The sequence below is a fragment of the Biomphalaria glabrata genome, chromosome 4 (assembly GCF_947242115.1).
Source record: "Biomphalaria glabrata chromosome 4, xgBioGlab47.1, whole genome shotgun sequence".
Taxonomy (NCBI): Eukaryota; Metazoa; Mollusca; class Gastropoda; family Planorbidae; genus Biomphalaria; species Biomphalaria glabrata.
Genome location: NC_074714.1, coordinates 45,981,159 through 46,002,677, shown reverse-complemented (window position 1 = coordinate 46,002,677; position 21,519 = coordinate 45,981,159). Strand labels below are relative to the sequence as shown.

Genomic DNA, 21,519 nt, shown 5'->3' with positions numbered 1-21,519 from the left:
TATAGAGCCAGTTTTTCAATTTTAGTCTTCATTTTTTTAATTTTCAACATTTTGTCTCCAAAATTGTCATTTTTTATAGAAAAAAACATATCATAAGTTCGAATAAAAATATTTAAAAAGTAAAAAGATTTATTCAATTTCTAAGTCTATATCTTTCTAGATACATTGTTTAAGTATTAAATTCAAGTTATTTCATTCATTTTCAACAAATACTGTAGGAGTAGATACGGCTTAAAGTTACCTTAAAAAATCCAATATGGCGGCGTTTCCATGGCAACCAAAAAATTTTTAAAGATTTTTTTTACATTTTTTACATTAGATTAACTCCATATATATGTATACCAAATATGAATGCATTTGGTTAAAAAATATAAAAAATAGCATCAGGTGGTCCTCCTCCCCTTAAGTTCTTATCTAAGTGCTGTTATCGTCCTGGGTACGACATTAGACTGCCCCACCTTGGGCAAAAAAGTATTTTAGTGTTAATCAAAATTAAAAAAGACAAATATTCAGAGAATTGAAGAACAGATTGCTGTGATTAACGTGTAGTATAGAAATACCCAAATAGAATCAAAGGTATGTACATATCATATTGTTTTGTTGTTGTTGTTGTTTTATCTACATTCAATCCCAATACAATATGGCTTATCTTCAATGCTCAAAACCTGATTGATAAATGTGCAATCATGGTTTTTGATTTAATTTTATAAAAGTAAAAATGTGTATATGATAATGTAAGCAAAAAAAAAAAAGCTTAAGAATTAAAAAGATAATATTATACAGTTGCTAGTTGACCGTATTTGAAACATGGAAATATAAGTTATTAGAGAGAAAAATTGTCGCTATGTTATTTCAAAAATATGTAAGTCATTAACTTACATACTCTGCAATAAATAGTGTAAATGATCATAAACTTTGCAATTAAAGGTAGCCACTGAACTGTTCACGATTTGGACTAAGTACCCTTGTCTCGGAAGAAGTGGAGATGATAGGGGAAAAAAAGGCAGTTGGACTTTACAGTATTCGCTCTACAATATAAATCAAAACCTTTGGCTTCGGTGAAGCAGATATTGTGAAGTATTCGATTATGACGACTGCGCTCTCAGCCTTTCTCGTTTTGTTTTGTTGCCCTTTCTGTTGTGTATAAGATATTAATGTAACTTAGATATACTAAAAATAAAAAAAAGATTTAGCAATCAAATAAAAAACAAGATATGGCTACGAAAGTACAAAAATGCACATTAATAAAATAGCGTTATACGATACCAAATGATTGAAACCGTCAGACTGATTGGCCATTTGTATGCAAACACAGAAGACAAAAATAGATAACTAACCAAGGCAAACATACAGTTATCAATACAATATATATGTACATGCCACACTTTAGTTTAATATGGACAGTTATAAAATCAGCATCTATTAGTGAACTCAATGCATCTGATCGTTTTGTATTGGTATCTATTGATAAATTCGGCGAATTACGGTCCGCAGGCCATTTCTGGATGACGGCGAGGTGCTTTCCGGCCATCGGGCCACACAGTTTTATAAAGCTCTTGAGGATCTGTTCCATTGGACGGTATGCAGAGTTTTATAAAGCTCTTGAGGATCTGTTCCATTGGACGGTATGCAGAGTTTTATAAAGCCCTTGAGGATCTGTTCCATTGGACGGTATGCAGAGTTTTATAAAGCTCTTGAGGATCTGTTCCATTGGACGGTATGCAGAGTTTTATAAAGCCCTTGAGGATCTGTTCCATTGGACGGTGTGCAGAGTTTTATAAAGCCCTTGAGGATCTGTTACATTGGACGGAGTGCACAATTTTATAAAGCTCTTGAGGATCTGTTCCATTAGACGGTGTGCAGAGTTTTATAAAGCTCTTGAGGATCTGTTCCATTGGACGGTGTGCAGAGTTTTATAAAGCCCTTGAGGATCTGTTCCATTGGACGGAGTGCAGAGTTTTATAAAGCCCTTGAGGATCTGTTCCATTGGACGGTGTGCAGAGTTTTATAAAGCCCTTGAGGATCTGTTACATTGGACGGAGTGCACAATTTTATAAAGCTCTTGAGGATCTGTTCCATTAGACGGTGTGCAGAGTTTTATAAAGCTCTTGAGGATCTGTTACATTGGACGGTGTGCAGAGTTTTATAAAGCTCTTGAGGATCTGTTCCATTAGACGGTGTGCAGAGTTTTATAAAGCTCTTGAGGATCTGTTACATTGGACGGTGTGCAGAGTTTTATAAAGCCCTTGAGGATCTGTTACATTGGACGGCGTGCAGAGTTTTATAAAGCTCTTGAGGATCTGTTACATTGGACGGAGTGCACAGTTTTATAAAGCTCTTGAGGATCTGTTCCATTAGACGGTGTGCAGAGTTTTATAAAGCTCTTGAGGATCTGTTCCATTGGACGGTGTGCAGAGTTTTATAAAGCCCTTGAGGATCTGTTACATTGGACGGAGTGCACAATTTTATAAAGCTCTTGAGGATCTGTTCCATTAGACGGTGTGCAGAGTTTTATAAAGCTCTTGAGGATCTGTTCCATTGGACGGTGTGCAGAGTTTTATAAAGCTCTTGAGGATCTGTTCCATTAGACGGTGTGCAGAGTTTTATAAAGCTCTTGAGGATCTGTTACATTGGATGGTGTGCAGAGTTTTATAAAGCCCTTGAGGATCTGTTACATTGGACGGCGTGCAGAGTTTTATAAAGCTCTTGAGGATCTGTTACATTGGACGGAGTGCACAGTTTTATAAAGCTCTTGAGGATCTGTTCCATTAGACGGTGTGCAGAGTTTTATAAAGCTCTTGAGGATCTGTTCCATTGGACGGCGTGCAGAGTTTTATAAAGTTCTTGAGAATCTGTTCCATTGGACGGTGTGCAGAGTTTTATAAAGCTCTTGAGGATCTGTTACATTGGACGGAGTGCACAGTTTTATAAAGCTCTTGAGGATCTGTTCCATTGGACGGAGTGCACAGTTTTATAAAGCTCTTGAGGATATGTTCCATTGGACGGCGTGCAGAGTTTTATAAAGCTCTTGAGGATCTGTTCCATCGGACGGTGTGCAGAGTTTTATAAAGCTCTTGAGGATCTGTTCCATTGGACGGCGTGCAGAGTTTTATAAAGCTCTTGAGGATCTGTTCCATTGGACGGTGTGCAGAGTTTTATAAAGCTCTTGAGAATCTGTTCCATTGGACGGCGTGCAGAGTTTTATAAAGCCCTTGAGGATCTGTTCCATTGGACGGTATGCAGAGTTTTATAAAGCTCTTGAGGATCTGTTCCATCGGACGGTGTGGCTCGTGACGTGTAACCCATGGAGCAAGTCTTTCTCCAAATTGAGATTCTTTTGTGGCTAAAAAGGAAGAACTTAGAAGAATTTGTCCCGCAATGCTAAAAAATTGCATAAAATTCTTCAACACTTCCTTTAATTGTGTACACCGGATACACCAACAAAATCTATTTGCTATTTATATGTTTTCCTCCCTGTAAGAAAATCTGCAACTATTATCTTTATTCGACTGGAAGAACTGAAGGAACAAAATGAATGATTGAATTTTTAAATATTCTGTTTATTGAGACTTCATTAATAACGTCATTCTTTAAAACAGAGAACCGGAACACCTCCTACGGCTTCAGCCTGTTTGTTTTAGATAGTCAAAACACACTTCTGACCTAACATTACAATTCTTTTGTCACTCTTATTCCCCTCACCCCCTCCACCCTTTCCATACACACTCATTTACTCCATTTCTAAAGGGCACCCTACAAAAGTGCTGAAACCCTCAGAAAAAAAATGTCGATAGGTCATTTATAGGTTGCAGGTTTCCGAAGTGGTTTCTGAAATTTTGCTTAAGCAGTAAATCTGGTGATATCAAAACATGGAGTTGGGGAGAAGTGTAGTCATGGGGAAACGTGAATTATTTGTTTAGTACTATTTACATTGCTTTCTCCCTGTCACACGGCTTCGTGTATCACTCATGGCACACTGATAGAGACTGCCGTTAAATCAAGACCTTTTTATTGGTTACTATAACACAGCTCTGTGTATATGATGTTTACGACTGTTTGCTTATTATGTTCATGTCCACTTATTAAATTATCAGAGCCGGATTTACAACAATTTAGACAGGGCATCGCCCTCAAAGAGATCCTCCATAAACTATAAAAAGAATATTTAAACTGTACTGACTAAGTAATTCAAAAAATAAAACTGATATTTAAATCATCAAATGTACAAAGTGTCCTGTATATTCTTAAAAAAATACTTTTTATGAATAACATTAAGAAGAAATATTTTAAGAAAATCTACAGTGGATTTTGTTTGGCTTACATTATGAACAGGATTTAAACACGACTATCGCAATACTATTGAATTGTTGTACTGGTGTAATAGTCTAATATTTCGTTCTTAAATCATGTTGAAAGTAGCAGAAAAGTTAGATTCAACATTACCAATAGACTCAGGTATATAGGACCCCGAGGCGGCAGCTCAGCTTGCCATGGATCCATTCGACAAGGCTTGAAACAATAGACTACAGCAACTATTGATTTGTCCGAGATAAAGGGCTCATTAACAGGGTGATTTCGACATCATGCTGCACCAATAACTACTGATGCTGCTGACCTATATATTGTATACATTATTAACAAGAACATCGCTTTTTGCCAAACACTGAAGGTATATAAATAACATTATGTGTTTAATATTAAACTTAAAGCTTATTTGTAAATAGCAATCGTTTATATCCGTGGGGTTAAGTTATAATTAAAATATTGACATCTGTCTTGTGACTTCCTGTGGTAACAATAGTAGGCCTATTGAGAAAGCAAGTAGACTACTAGTTCTTTACGCTACAGCTTCGTTCCTTTTAAAAAAAAAATTAAAACTTTGTTAACTCTTTCTCTCTTTTAGTAATCTTTTTTTTTCAAAACCGTAATTTTTTTCTGACAGATTTATTTACATTAGAACTAGAATAAAATGGAAACGTATCATTGCCTCTGGTGGCAAGTTTATTTATCCCTAAACGGCGAACCAAACAAAAATAGTATTATACTATCCCCCAATAGCATTTTTTTTTCAGACCAAATGTAGCCTAGACTAGTTACTGAAATAAAACTGTTCGGTATTTTTTACTATTAAATATTGATATATTGGAACAAACAAAAATAGAGTTTTAAAGAATAGCGATGGAGAGCAGGGGCATCTTCGATTATCTTTCATACAACAGCTGAAACAGACGGCAGTCGCTGCTGGCGGTTCAAAGAAGGGAGAAAACTACATTGACTAGTTTCACGGTTAGAACGAAAAAGATAACCAGGCGTTCAATAGTTTCGTGTCGCTCGCCTGATGTGTTTTTCTTTTTAAGTAATTCTGGATTTAGGAATTTTTATTTCGTCACTGGAAGTAGGTCAAAATTTTTTATTTTTTTTTGGTTTAAATCTGTTCAGTATGCAAAGAGTTTAAAACGTCTTGATGATAATTTAAAAATACAGACTAAATATATAGCAAAACAACATTTTTAGATTAGCGAATAACGAAATATTATATGACCTTATTTCCTATTCTTTATTGAACTTCACTTTGAAGCATGATTATTAGCAATGTTATTAAAACAAGTTAGACTTGTCTGTCCAGGTCCCCATCTTTCTGGAACGTCGTATTAAAGTGTAACAATGTAAGTCAAAAATGTGTATTTTCCCACGCTCACATTTACGGTTTGTTCTCTTTCGACCCGGTCGTTTTTCTGTGACTTTTTTTCCTCAATAGTTCTCAAAGCGAAACTAGATCCATTTTTTTTCTCGATTGGCAAACTTTTATGCCAATAGATAATTATATTTGTAACACAATAAATCAAAACTGTTTATGGTAATATATTGATGTCTGTTTTGGTAATGTAGATGTTCCAAATGATCGATTACTTTGTACATCCTGTTATAGCCAGAAAGTAATAAACGAGCAAAGATTTGGCTTGACGAAGGACATGGCCAGAGACAAATAATAAAAGGAGGAAGTAGAATCCCAAACAATCCGGACATTTTGTCCTATATTCCAATCTCCACAAAGAGAGTGCGAGATAGGAGGGAGGGAGGGAGAGGGAAGCGTTTTGAAAAGAGGAAGAAAGGAGGAAGTAGTCAACAAGAAAAGAGATATACAAGCAGAGAGGTGGGGGGGGGGGGGGAGAAATGATAGGGGAACTGATTTTGAGAAGAGAAGAATGAGTACACTTAAAATTTAATTACACATTCTTACTTATTGTTTTCAAATTCGACTTAGAAATACTCGATCATTCTACTTTATACTTAATTGATCATTCTACTTTAATACTTGATCTTTCTTCTTTAATACTTGATCATTCTACTTTAATATTTGATCATTCTGCTTTAATACTTGATCATTCTGCTTTAATACTTGATTGATCATTCTACTTTAATAATTGATAATTCTACTTTAATACTTGATCATTCTACTTTGATACTTGATTGATCATTCAACTTTAATACTTGATAATTCTACTCTAATACTTGATCATTCTACTTTAATACTTGATCATTCTGCTTTAATACTTGATCGAGTATTCTACTTTAATATTTAATCATTCTACTTTAATAACTGATCATTTACTTTAATACTTGATTGATCATTCTACGTTAATACTTGATCATTCTACTTTAATACTTGATCATTCTACTTTAATAGATTTTCATTTTTACAATAATCGATCTTTATATAAGTAAATGCCAAACATTTTTAAACTTTAACTGTAAACCATGGTTTTGTATTACACATTTCATTAAATATCCAAAGATCGAGATTTTTAAGAAAAGGGAGAGAGATTTACCTGTTACACTAGGCAAGGAGAAAGAGGGTGCCATGTAGCCAGCACAATGACGAACCATTCTAACTTACATGACTGGGACCTTAAAGTCTTCCTGTTACAGCAATATGTTTTTTTTTTTTTTCACATTAGCTGGTGACAGGAAAAGTAGTTTTTTAAAGAAAACCAATGACCCGTAAACAAGATGCTACGGAAAGAAAAAAAAAGGTTGGGGGTCAGTCCTTTCAATACTGGAAAATGCTGCACCATACATCAAGCTACAGGTGACGTAGTTCCGTTTTGGTGAACTTCAATCGTCAGGCGTGGTTGCTTCCCTTTGAGGACCCTGTCTGCCGTATTTATCGTGATGTCTGAACTTAACGCTGGATGTGTAGTAGACGCTGTAGGCCTATGTGCCTTCGATCTAAAATGATGGTATTCAGCGGTCGATCTATATGTCACCGGACCATGGTACTGGATCAGCGGAGGAATGCAGAGGTGGCCTGAATGTGGGTGCATACTGAGGCCCTCCTCGTTTAGCATATTGGCTTATTTTAAAAAAACATTTACTTATTTTGTGGCTCATTCCTGACACATTTTATGACAGTTTCCCATGTGTCTCAGACTGTAAGTTCAATAGATGAATGTTTATATACTTGATCTCATTTCATGGCCTAATTAAAAAGTTTGTTTTTTCAAGTAATCCATTTATCCATCAGTAGGGTCTATAAAGCTAAGTAATTGGGATGTAGATGTTACACTGTTACGATTGTATTGCAGTTTCAACATGTATCTTATGCAAACTGGGCTGATAAACACTATAACTAGAGGTGGAAAAAATAAATTAGCATTTTATGTAATACTTCATTAGTGCAAGTTAGATAATTCTATTATGGCAGACAAAAAAAAATCTGGCACATTTTAAACTTATCAGTACAATTTTTAGTAACAAAAGTTCCCTTATCTTGACAGGACTGCCTAGCTTTGTGGAGTAGTTCGGTTAAAGAAAAAAAAATGGAATGAGGACTTGTGATATAGTATTTAGGTCGATATTTGGTCTCACTTTTCTTTTGGAGTGGTTTAAGCAAAATGTCAAGCGTGGTTCTCTCTTTTTTAAAATAACTATCCTTTCTGGCATATTCTAAATTTTTAGTGAAACAAGTGAAGAAATTTAAAAGGAAAAGGAGGGGTCTGGAGTGAGAGAGAGAGTACTAGAGGAGTAAAGACAGAAAGACAAGGATTAAAAGAGAGAAAGGGAGGTTGTCAACGGTCGTTGGGTTGTAGCTGTAGACAGCTAGTTCAACTTAACCGCTGTAGGCGTATTTATTTCTTAATGCAGGCTTAAACAAAACTTAAACAAAACTTGAACAAACTTCTTCTATTTAAATAAAACTTAAACAAAACTTGAACAAACTTCTAGTTAAACAAAACAAAACAAAAATGAACGTAACTTTCACATTATTAACGGCTTTCAACATCAATGTATATGTATGTAGGAACACCTTCTATATTGTTATGACACTGCTTCGCAAACTGTCATTAATACATAAAACACTAAACCAAAATTTACAAATTGAAAAACGAAAAACCTAATGAAATACTCAGAAAGACACAAAGGTAGAGGCATATTTCTATTTCCATACGCTAGAACTAATTCGTACAAGTGTTCCTTCTTCCCTAGTGCCATTAGAGAATGGAATGGGTTGCCTGAATCAGCCAAGAAAACCAACGACTTAGCAGAGTTAAAGTCATTGATTAACATGTATGGCTAGATTGACACACCAACTGCGTAGGGCGTAATTATCTTCTTTTTGAAGTAACATCTGTAGTATATAAGATAAGATACACTTGTGCACTAGGAGACACACAGGGCAGAGAAGTGAGACACGGGGAATCTTGAGGTTTATATATATATATATGTGTGTGTGTTTGTGTGTAGGTGTGTGTGCTGTGACCAATGAATCAAAGTCCAACTCACTCAATAACTTAACAATGCAAACGTCCTTTAGACTCAGACTCAGGGGCGGACTGTATATATGGGCAAACGGGCAAATGCCCGGTGGGCCGGTACCAAATGGGCCTGTCTGGTCGCGACCAAAGAAAAAAAAATTAAATGCAGACAACTTTTTAAAAAAGTGACAGCAACAAGACACAAAGGAGCGAACACGTTTTCTTGTGGGTTTTTTTTTTTAAATTATTATGACAATTAATTTTGTTTGAAATTCAACAAGAATATAATTTAAGAATTACACTATACACTGTACGTATTATCATTTGTAAAACGTTAGACCGTACTTTCTGCTATGCACGAGCGGCATGGCCTTCAACACTACTTTGATGTCTTCGAGACTGTGTTTGGCCTGATCATTTTGCTGGTCGGCATGGGCCTTTCATGGCACTCCTATTTTTGTTTTGCTCCTTCCCTCACCCGTTTTTGATGGTTCCATTGAAAGTTAACGAAAAATAGGGATGGGAGAGGTTAAGTTAGAAAACATTGATATAATGCGGCAAAAGGGGAGACAATTAGCTCGTTAACAAAACTTAAAAGAAGTTAACTTAAACACATACACACAGCCGCGAAATTGCAAACCACCCAACTTATTCATAGCTCAATATGGGTATAACCGTATAAAGTTATACTTTCTGCGATTTGAAAAGAAAAAATGTAAGTTTCTTGTTGTTTATTTGTAATAACATAGATCTAAAAATACTACACTTAAGGCTAACAAAAAAATATTATTTAATTAAAACATAAATCTAGATCGAAATTAATGTATGTACCGTTATGATTAATGGCAAACTTATGCTTAGTATGAAGTCATTGATGATGAAAATTATTACAATAATTTATATAGCGCTGTCACATCCGATATTTAATGAAAGGAGATTCAGAATCATTTACATTTTAAATAATATATTCATACACAAATCGCGTTTTTGAGAATGTACTAGATCTAGGACAAAGCAAGAGCTTTTTACATTTAGAAGTACCTCTCTAACCGTTATGCTTTCTCTTATTTGGTAAAGAATATATATATATATAGTTCGTCCATCGTAGTTCGATTATGACCACTTTGTCATCCAGGGGGCTGAGGGCTTTGCACTGGGGTTTTGTGTCTCCTCGTATGACTGGTGAGACCTATGTGAGCCCGGAATGTTCGGCCGCACACTAGGCACGTTATTCCAGCTGGAGCTAGTGTCATTGGCCTTGCTTTGTTCTCTTTTCCTCAGCAACTTGTGCGCCAGTTTTCACAGCGCGACGCCATGAGGCTCTGTCATGTGCCTCTGTCTCCCAGGTGGCTAGGTCTATGCTGAACGTCTTCAGAGAAACTTTGAGGGTGTCCCTGAAGCGCTTTCTTTGACCACCTTGTGAGCGCTTTCCTTCGCTTAGTTGGCCATACAATAGTCGTTTAGGGATGCGGTGGTCTTCCATTCTGTATACATGTCCTGCCCATCGCAGCTGGGACTGCATCAGAATTGTGTGGATGCTTTGCAGAGCCGCTCATTGAAGGACTTCATTATCTGGTATTTTGTCTTGCCATTTGACATTCAGTAGTTTTCACAGACATGTCGTGGTAGTGATTCAGTTTCTTTGCATGTTAACTGTACACTATCCATGTTTCTGAGGCATAGAGCAATGTAGGGAGGACGACGGCTAGATAGACCCCTAGTTTTGTATTTGTGGTGATACCACTTTAAAGGAATGGGTTGCTTGAGTCAGCCAGGAAAACCAATGACTTAGCATATTTTAAGTCACAGATCAACATGCATGACTAGATTGACACGTGAAATGCGTAGGACCTAATTATTTTTATTTTTTTGAAGAAACGTCTGTAATCTATAAGTAATACCAAAATGTTTGAAACTCATTAAGGCTACTATTGTAGTGTTTATAGTTTTCAGACTACATACATGTATAAATAGAATACATTATGTAAGCCTACGAAAGCATACATCCAGTTTTCGATGCCTTATTAAACTTTATATATATTGAATAGAATTAGGCTTACACCTATGATAAAACACATAGGCGTAGCCGAGAGAGGAGGAGTTCGAACCATCACAGGCCTCAGATCTCATTGTCTGAAAGGGAAACTTTACTTACTTTCCCAGTGCAGCCAACTTAAGCAAACTACAGTCACCAAATTTCATGAGCGTAGCCAAAAGGGGTTTTGTTGTTTCCCCCCCCCCCACCTCCAATACAAAAACTAAAGCATTTTACCTTTTTCTACCAGTCGCTGGACTCCACTGAATAGAAGATTTAGTTTTTGATTTTTTTTTTTAGCGGAAGAGTAGCAGGCTAATTGCACTGTAGATACCTCAAAATATGCATTTTTAAAGCTTAAAATAACGGAAATAATGCTTCGCCCCGGACCCCACTGGGGGAGCTTACAGCGCTCCCCCAGACTCCCTAGCTGTCCCTTGGTGGTGTATACTGCCTTTCACTAATTATATTAAGAGAGTGTTCTAGGGTAGAAAAAACGTTTGAAAGAATGAAAGATAAGAATGTAATGAAGATTAATTACATATAGACACACACTAATATATATATATATATATATATGACATTTGTGGGCCGGTTTATATGGTAATGCCCGGGCCGAATTTGATACCCAGTCCGCCACTGCTCAGACTCCAGCTTGTACCCTTACATCAACTTCCACTACCCTATTTATAGCCTCCACTCCGATGGACTTACTCGTGATTGCATCAGAATATTTTCAGCCAATACAAATTATCCGCCACAGCCTTACTCATGGTTACAAGAGAATCTATTCAGATAATAGAAATATACACACACACTCTATGAAAGAGGAGGGAAAAAATGGAAGAAGAGAGGAATAAAGAAAAGAGCCTATGCTTGAATGCAAGTAAATCTACCTACACAATGTCAACCCCCCCCCCACACACACACAAAATTCATTAGAATAAAAATGGATTAAACTTAATGAATTCAAAGTGAATGTAGCAGAAGAAAGTCCATTGAGAGCTGGATGTCAGGAGACACGTTGCTAGTTAAAAAGAAGAAACATGACTTGTAATACACACTGACAATGTCACTTAGTTAAACACTGACACTGTCACTTCGTCAAACACTGAAACTGTCACTTCGTTAAACATATTAGAACCTAGTCTTGAGCTTTAAATGAACTTTCTTCAATGCACAAGAATCACTAGAAGGCTGTCTGGCCAAGTGGTAAGCGCTTCGTGCTGTCATCACAACAGGCCAGGTTTCGAACGCCGCCCGCCCCCTGCCACCCGCCACCCTGCAGGGGGTTTAGTCTAAGACTTCTGAAGGAACGTTTGAACCTTAATTACCACGTGATCCATCTGGACTTCTTTCCAGTGGCGTTGCTAGGAATTCGCCGGGGGGGGGGGCTTGACTTCTTTGGGGGGCCCTGTATTTTGTGTAATATTTAATGTAAAAACACACATTTGGCTGCCCCCATTAAGTTGGGGCCCGGGGGAATTTTCAAATTTTAAAATTATAGTTAGACAATGGAAAGGTAATGGGGGATGCATCCACAAAATAGGAGAAACTAATACCAGCTTTCAAATTTCCACTACAGCGTATTTCAATTGCATTGTTACTCAGTTGTTTTTAATATCAAAGATATCGTAAAAACTAAAAAAGCCCAATACTATCTCGCAGAGGTTTAGCGTATCTTTCTCTTCGGGGTGCATCAGTTGGTAGAGGAAGGCTGCCTTGTCGTGTGGCATACGCTCTGGGTTGTTGTCTCGGTTCAGACCCTGCCCTCTGCCACTCCCTGCGTCCTGCAGGATGTTTGGACTAGGATGTAATCATTTATGAAAGGACATCAAAAGCATGTAAAACAAAAAACAATCAGCTCATTAAAGTCTCTTAATGTGGAAAAAAAAAACATTACAAGTAAAAAACTATAGGGACCTACGTTGAAACAGTTATGAATTTTCTTACGTTTGATGGTTTTAAACTGTGCTAATTGGTGACTCGAGTCCCTTCAAATTTATGTACGAGCCTCTCAATACAATCGATACAAATTTCAAAAGTATTTAGTTTTATTTTGCTTGTGAATTATAACGATGTGTTAATTCTTCAAATCTTGAAATGTTTGTGCATGTGCATGAAAATATTTAGTTCTATTATATCCAAATTTTGCAATATATCCGTTAGCTTGCTCTGAAGAGAAATTCGCAAATCAGATTCTCTCTCTCTCTCTCTCTCTCTCTCTCTCTCTCTCTCTCTCTCTCCCTCCTCTAAAACCTTTGCAAGACATTATTTGAACGAAGGCGTACCGATAACGAATGACTTCGCCGTACTTTGACCGTGAAGAATACTGTAGTCATGTGTAGTGTAAACTATATGACAGTACAATAACCAGGCCGTTTTCAGATTTCACAGAATGCACTCACCTCAGGGCACCCAGTAAGAATTGACCCAGCGCTTCACTTACTTAAACACATGAATCCAACGTGAACTTTGACCTATATATTCATACAAAACTGGGCGAGTCAATGGTGCGCTATCGATCAGAATTTCCCAAAGAGGCATTTATCATACAACGTCTGCTAATAGATGAACTGAAACAAACAAACAAAAAAAAGGAAAAAAAAACTGCTAACATAAGATTTAGTCAATAGTCTCTAGAAGTGGTGCCGATGGCGACTTATAGCATACCAGCTGATGTACTCGTCCTTGAAAATACTCTTTTTTTCCTTATAAAATGACACGAGTGTAAATAGATCAATTGTTAGACCATGGCTTCCTAACTTTCATTCAGAAATACTGTGAATAACAATATGTCTTTCGTTGATTTGTAGTCGATAGCAATATTGCCAACAAAGAAAAGAAAGCCGTCCAATAATTCGTTGATTTCTGTCTGTCTTTACAAATAAAACAATTTTGTGAAAAAATTAAATAAAAACGTTCAGAAATATGTTTGTTTGTTAGTTTGTTTGTTTGTTTGTTTCAGACAATATTTGCTCCTGCCTCCAGAAATATGTACGTGTGTATAATGTATGTATATGTGTGTGTGTGTGTGTTCGTGAATATTTTGGGTCCAAATGAATTCTGTTTCAGTTTTGCATTAAGCGGTCATTTATTAAAGAGAAAAGTATTGGGAGAAAGTGGAACTAAAGAGAATGAGTGTTTGAGAGGGAAAGAGATATCAAGGCAGTGAGCCTAGAGATAGACTTATAGGACTGGACGCAATTCGATTATCTCCTGTTTGTATAATTTCAATTGAGTCAACTTACTTGGTGAGTCTTGTTCCATAACATTCGTCTGATTCTAGAGACTAGTTGCAACATCTAATTTTCCCTTACAAAGTACGTGTACTTGTGTGATCCGAGTTCATTTTTTTTTATTCAGTAGAAGATTACATTGCTAAAAACACATAAAACAAAACCTTAAGTTTCATGTTTTCACAACAATTAAGGTTAACATCATTCAGACATTGTTCAAACTTGACCATCATCAGGTTGTCTATTGTCCTCTGTTGTAGACCCATGGACGTACTCGATGGATATCCTTACTATCGGGATTCTTTCGAAAGGAACTGTATTTATGGAACTATGGAAGCCCAAAGGTTTCAAAAATTAGAAACGATTTTGTTGATGCGTTTACCAGCCGACAAGCATGAATTCATATTTTAACTGTTTTTATGTACAACAAAGTGTAGGTCTACTTATCAACGCCAAAAATGTTGCTGTATAATACTCAGTTACTATTATGTTTAGAGTCGTGTGTCCCCCGCCATTGAATACTGGTTGAGGGGGGTCCTAAAACGTAATTACAATGTCTGCGTTTATTAAGATGAAAAGCCAAGAATTGTCATAGTCACAAAAAAATTATATTTATAACATAATATTATTTAAAAAGCTTACTTAAATTAGGTTTTAAATTCCTAGGAAAGTGGTATCTAGTTAGATTTAGATCAAGTGATTATCTAAATTCACAGATATATCAATATTATTGTATCAAATCCCATTCTATTGTCTCATTGATTTGATAACGTCGATTTTGATAGAGATTCAAGTGATCACTGGGATTTTATGACTACAAAATTCTATTAATAATATTTCTTTGGGTGTGATTCTCTCCCCTTATTTTATTTATGCAAGTCTAATCTGTTCAGGTACCACGTAATATGAAGCATTAGTAATTGATCTGTAGATCCTTATATATCTTTAGGTCTGCAGAACAGAATTAAATTTTTAACATTTTCAACTGTTGACAAGAAAAACATTAAAAATCATTTTTAAAAAGAAAATATTTCCTTTACAGAGCCATTTTTTTGTGTCATAACTCTAATGTTGGCACATTGCTAAAACATATTCAATGAAGTAGGCCCTACTCTCTCTCTCTATAAGAACATAGAACTTGACATTGATTGGGACAAGTAAGTGTACTGCCAGTACTGGTCGTTGTGCTGACTACGTAACGTCCTCGTTAACCATCGGTCATAGAATCAGATGACCTTTACATCTGCCCTCTAGATCGCAAGGTCTGAAAGGGAGACTTTGAGTAGAGTCACCAGATACCATGGATACGTGTTAGTCCGACGTAGGCTAGTTATCTCCCATTTTCAACAGAATGTCTGATCAAAAAAAAAAATCAAAATATTTGTTCCTTGAAAAACAAAAAAAACGTGTTTACACTTTGAAATGGAGTCACGAATTAGTTAGTTAGTAGGACTCTGTTATTTTAATAACGCATCTAGTTCTTCGTAATTTATACAAAGCGTATATCAACTCACGCTGTCTGTCTGTCTGTCTGGTATAAAGTTTAAACATGTTTTTTTCCCTCCCATTTCCCATTCTAGGATCAAGTTAAAACTTTGCGCAATTATACATTGTACCTGACATGAATCAATAAAAAAAAATTAGTTAATGAATTGCAAGGGATTAATTATTTTGTTTGATTTCGAAATAAGGGGAATAAATGCTACTTAATGAGAGTTGTGTATATATATATATATATATATATATATATATATATATATATATATATATATATATATGGATTTAGTCCCCTTTTTACTTTCTGAAATGTTTTTTTGTTTCTCCCACTTCCGTTCTCGGATTAAGTTGAAATGTTGCATAAATATTCGTAGTCAATAACAATACACGAATCAATCCAAAAATCAACTATAAGTTAATCAATTAGTACTAACTAATCAATATTGTTTTATATAGCAAAAAGGGATCTTAAACCCTGTAATTTTCAGATAAGTGGTAGTAATATTTCCCTTTTGGTTTTAGAAATTAATCTGTTTTCTATTGCTTGTTAAGAGATTCAATTTTGTTCTCAACAGCTTGGATTTAATTAACAGAAACTGTTCAATAGACTAGAAGAACAATGACAGGTATGTAAGTGTAAGCTCTAGTCCAGAGAGTTCACTCTATAGATAATTATAATAACTCTTGTATAGCCTGGTCTCCGTGCTCCTATCCCATGTTCTGATTCTCTTGTCAGGGGCGTGACATGTGAGGGTAGAACTGTCTGGGCTAAGGCTTCTGTGCTGCATGTTTAAAACACATCTCAGCTCGAGTCAAATCTCCAATTAAAAACACTGTCTACATTGGGATTTGAATTTGCGCCCTCATCGGATAGCAAAAAGGTGTATTCCACTCAGCCCCACATTCAACATTTAAGAAAAATAAAATAAAAGCTTTTCTTCTCTTTTTTTTATTCCTCATCCCGCCATTACACAATGTGTCACGTTATGTGGTTCTCAGTTTAAAAAGCACCCACCGCTTCCGTATTAACCTCATCTATTATGTATGCACCTATTGTGTCTTGAATATATATTGTTTCAAAATCAATAAAGGATCTTGTTTATGTGTCTAAATGTTGTCAATATTTTCAGGACTCGTCAAAGCCAAGAAATATGATTGGAAAGATTCCAACATGGCTCTGTTTGGCTCAGAGACAGAGAAAAATGTCAAAAGTGAGTATTTTATATACCAAGCATTTGTTTATATTTCAAGCTAGAGACTCGCTTTGAAGACTATTTATTGGACTAAAGCCGTCAACAGATCATGTGCGGTGACCTGAAATGGTCTAACAGACTAGTGAAGGATACTACCAGACTTAATTTTTTATATAAACAAAATTATTAAGGTGGATCTCGCTCAGTTGTTGGAGAGTCTCTCTTCTAGGGAAGTCAAGTTGTCAGGTTGACAAATCCTTGGAGATAACCCCCCCCCCCCAATGGCATGGCATGAGTTTTCAAAAGGATTGGGGACTTTAAAAAAAAAATTACTTATAATAATAATAATAAGATGAAACCGCTACCATCACTGACATCGCCGTACTTCTATCCCATAATTCTTTAATATAAGGAAAATTGAAATGGAAGAACAAAGAAAATATGGGAACTTAAGATTGGAGATTAAGCATTAATGGAAGTCTGAAATCAACTGAGGGGATAATAACAACTGACCTTCAAGGCCTTTAATTTCCCTGAGAAGATTCTTGTTGCCTGTCAGAGGGCGGTACTGCCGTAGACCTGCCACATCATCAGAACATTTCTTAGTGGGCACTGTTAGATAACGAATATAAGCTCGTTTTATTTTCACATAATAATAATAATAATAAGCTCAGAGTTTAAGCGACTATGGAATCTATTTAAAGTTTCGTTCAAGCTCTTAAGTGCAGATTGACTTTTCAACTTTCCACAATCCTAAAACACCATAAAAGACAGAATCAGAAGCATATTACTTGACCAAGTCCAATATAACAATGATCTCTTCTTGTTACTTGACAGAGGAGTCAGCGCAGACGGAACCTGCCTGGAAGAATGCTGGGAAAGAAATCGGTGTTCAAGTCTGGCGAATTGTGGTAAGTGTCGTTTGCATATAAAACTGATTACACGCAGGTCCGGATTTAAGTAAGTGGAAGCCCGGGGCAGGATTTTTTTTTTTTAGGCCCCTACACTTTTTCGAAAGCTTCAATAAGAATCCATTTATTGATAATAATAAAAGTCGGCCATATTTTAGGAGAAAGAAAAACAAGAGAAAGAGATAAAAAAAAGAGCATCTGTAAATTTAAATCTCATTTTCCTTTTTTTTTTTAAATATTTACTATGTATATTTTAGTTTTTTTTTTAAATGTATATTTTTTTTAAGTTTATGAATGCCTTGGGCTAACGCACTGCCGTAAATCCGGAGCTGCATTTATATATTACAAGCACGCTACAAGCGGACATTTATGTGTCTGTAGACTCTTGCCAACCGAAAGATTAAAAAAAGTATTATCGGTAAAAATGCAAAAAAAAAAGGTATAGATATAAGTAATTAAAATAAGTAACGAGAGAGTATCACATGCCTTAAAGACTGCAAGCTACTGAATTTAAGTGTGGTGATAATGTATTTATCTTTGATTGATTTATTAGCACTGTAAAGTTATATATTTATTGTTAAGTTGGAATACAATGTACCTATAATGCAGCAACAAAATTCAAACGTCTCCTTCTTCCATTGTGCTCCTCAGAAATTCAAAGTTCAGCCTTGGCCAAAAGATGACTATGGGAAGTTTTATGAAGGGGACTCTTACATTGTTTTAAATGTAAGTTCATGTTTTATAGTCGAATTAAAATCTGTTGACATAACTCTTTATAATATATATTTGTATTATAACCTATATAGAACTATTATTCCTTTTTTACAAAGCTTATATCAACTCTGTATGTCTGTCTGTCTGTCTGGTACAATTTTTGTACACGTTTTTTTTCTCCCATACCCATTCTCGGATCAAGTTGAAACTTGACACAATTATTGTTGTACTTAACAAAACATGAATATAAAAAAATTAACCAATTTGTTAATTATTGGTAATTAATTCTTTTGTTTGGTATCGAAAAAGGGATATGTTGCATATGTGGAGTTTTTTCCCTTATCACGTTTAGTACTATGTTTAAAAAAAAAAAAAGAGTTTTTCAAAATAGTTTGCTTGTTAAAGCTTAAAATGCATGTTCACCTTCGCCATCACATACCCCTTACTCTGTTGGGGCAACACAAAAGATTTGTTAAACGTCTTTCTCCATTCTTCTCTGCCTGAAGGAAGGTCTTTGCAAGCCCCAAAGATAATAGAGATTTAGTTTGCATGTTAGCCAACGACAAAGTGGCAGCCTCTTTTCATTGAGTATGAAAATACTAATTTGTTTTGAAGAGACAACACCCAATTTACCCAATTTAGAATGAACATACATGTCTGTCCTACTGGTTTGTTTAATAGTGACACTACACAATTTAGAATGAACATACATGTCTGTCCTACTGGTTTGTTTAATAGTGACAATACACAATTTAGAATGAACATACATGTCTGTCCTACTGGTTTGTTTAATAGTGACAACACCCAATTTAGAATGAACATACATGTCTGTCCTACTGATTTGTTTAATAGTGACAATACACAATTTAGAATGAACATACATGTCTGTCCTACTGGTTTGTTTAATAGTGACACCACAATTTAGAATGAACATACTTGTCTGTCCTACTGGTTTGTTTAATAGTGACAATACACAATTTAGAATGAACATACATGTCTGTCCTACTGGTTTGTTTAATAGTGACAATACACAATTTAGAATGAACATACATGTCTGTCCTACTGGTTTGTTTAATAGTGACAATACACAATTTAGAATGAACATACATGTCTGTCCTACTGGTTTGTTTAATAGTGACACTACACAATTTAGAATGAACATACATGTCTGTCCTACTGGTTTGTTTAATAGTGACAATACACAATTTAGAATGAACATATATGTCTGTCCTACTGGTTTGCTTAATAGTGACAATACACAATTTAGAAAGAACATATATGTCTGTCCTACTGGTTTGTTTAATAGTGACAATACACAATTTAGAATGAACATACATGTCTGTCCTTCTTTCCTGTTACTTTGTGAAGTTTCGTTCTGTTTATTGATTTTTGTATGTTGATTCATAAAATGTCTCTAATGATTATTAACAATGTAAATCTATAGACTTATTATGATAAGGAAGAACTGGTAAGTGCGTTTTGAATGTGGACTCAGAATGATGCTACCCTTTGTGGCGGTGCGTGGTGAAAGTGTGGTGGGCGGGGTGAGGGCGTGGAGTTTTGAGCTGGTCATGCTTTTGAAAAATACTGGACACCTCAGTGGACTTCACAGTTTTCACCCACGCACCCACACACCACCGCTTTCAAACTTACTGTGTCCTTCTGACTTAGATTATGTATGCCTGTCGTTGTCAGACTGTAAGCCTGTTGTTGTCGTCTGCACCGTAACCCAGTAGCTAGGTCACCACGACTTATTTCTCCTCATTGTTCACAAAAGTCACTCTATTAGATCTCCCCCCTCCCCAACAATACACACAGTAAGATATTCCCCCCCCCTCCTCACTTATAGTAGAGACATACATGCACGGCGTTGTTAGTTTACTGTTTCTACTCACACCCTAATCCCGTAGTTGACCCACTGTGATCACGCCTTTCTATTGTTCTGCTTAATGAAACTATAAGACAGCCCCCTTCCTTTCATCCCCGGGAAGATAATCACGGCCGGCCTTAGATAATTGGAGGCCCTAAACTAAATGAATTTGATGGCCCCAAATGAAATATTTTACAAATAAATAAACAGCGAAAAAATAAAATTAAGCAATTTATTTACATCCTAGTGAACCAGAACAATAACACTATGGACACATTTCGCTATTTCTTATCTAAAGAATTGCTCTGTGTGAGGCTCCCACCAATCAGAGGCCCTAGGCTGCTGCCTAGTTTGCCTATGCCTAAGGCCGGCCCTGTGATCAGTCGCCTATCCTCACCCTTCATCTAGACATCTTTCTACTGCTCTGCGTGGAAAAAGATCTGAACTGCAGACTTTAATATTAACGTGTCATAAATTTTATAGTGCTGCGTTAGACACCTAAGTCTATAGAGAAACTGAATGTCGCTTATCATTATTAACTTTGGCCCAGTGGTGCATGTAAATCCACAGTTGAAAACTGGCTTTGAACTTTGTCTTCAGAAAGATTCCAACAGGCCCGTGAACATTTTATGGTATGTAAGCACATGAACATGCAAGGGTATGTAAGCACTAAGCACTCAACATGTTAGGCCGGGGCAAGCAACTTATTGGCGCCCCTACCCTCTCCATTTTCCATGAACATCACATAGAAATATAGGCTTATAAATAAAAAAAAAAAAAAAAGTATCTACAATAATATTTTTTGACGCTTTTCTGCCAGTGGCGCCTCCTTAAGAGTGGCGCCCGGGGCATCGTGTCCCCTTGCCCTCCACTCTAAGCCTCTGATGTATGTGAAAAATTCTTGTAATCCCCACCCCGAATCTCTCTCTGTTTTTGTCAATTGTTCGTTTGTCCTTTAATCCATATTTTGTTTTAATTCACCTTCACCTATCCCTTAGTCTATTGGACCGTTTGGACACCACATAAGATTTGTCGACCGTCTTTCTCCATTCGTCTCTCTCTCTTTTGCCTTGAATAGAACCTCTTCCCATCGCTTTCTCTGTCTGCCTCTTCTTCTTTTTTTTTCTGGCATTGTTCTCTGAAGGATGGTCTTTGCAAGCCCCGAAGACCATTAACATGGCCATAGAGGTTTAGTTTCCGTATCTTTATTTTTACAATAGTTCGTAGGTCATCGTGGTGTCCAGTCGCTGTAGTACCCCCCCCTGTCTCTGTCTAAGTTTGTGATGCTGTCATTCAGTGTGATA

The 21,519-nt window shown here is 36.1% G+C and overlaps 1 protein-coding gene across 3 annotated transcripts in view; it reads left to right on the top strand.

The window, feature by feature from the left end:
* LOC106078102 (gelsolin-like protein 2) overlaps window positions 1–21,519 on the top strand; it is a 40,989-nt gene that overhangs the window by 5,351 nt on the left and 14,119 nt on the right. For 2 of the 3 annotated variants that reach the window (XM_056025276.1, XM_056025277.1), the window contains exons 3-6: window positions 16,103–16,153; window positions 16,658–16,738; window positions 17,558–17,631; window positions 18,283–18,357. In XM_056025276.1, the coding sequence (XP_055881251.1) occupies window positions 16,147–16,153; window positions 16,658–16,738; window positions 17,558–17,631; window positions 18,283–18,357 (237 nt within the window). In that variant the 5' untranslated portion in view covers window positions 16,103–16,146. Of the gene's footprint in view, window positions 1–5,266; window positions 5,396–16,102; window positions 16,154–16,657; window positions 16,739–17,557; window positions 17,632–18,282; window positions 18,358–21,519 lie in introns of those variants that run through there. The other variant, XM_056025279.1, reaches the window with a different exon arrangement.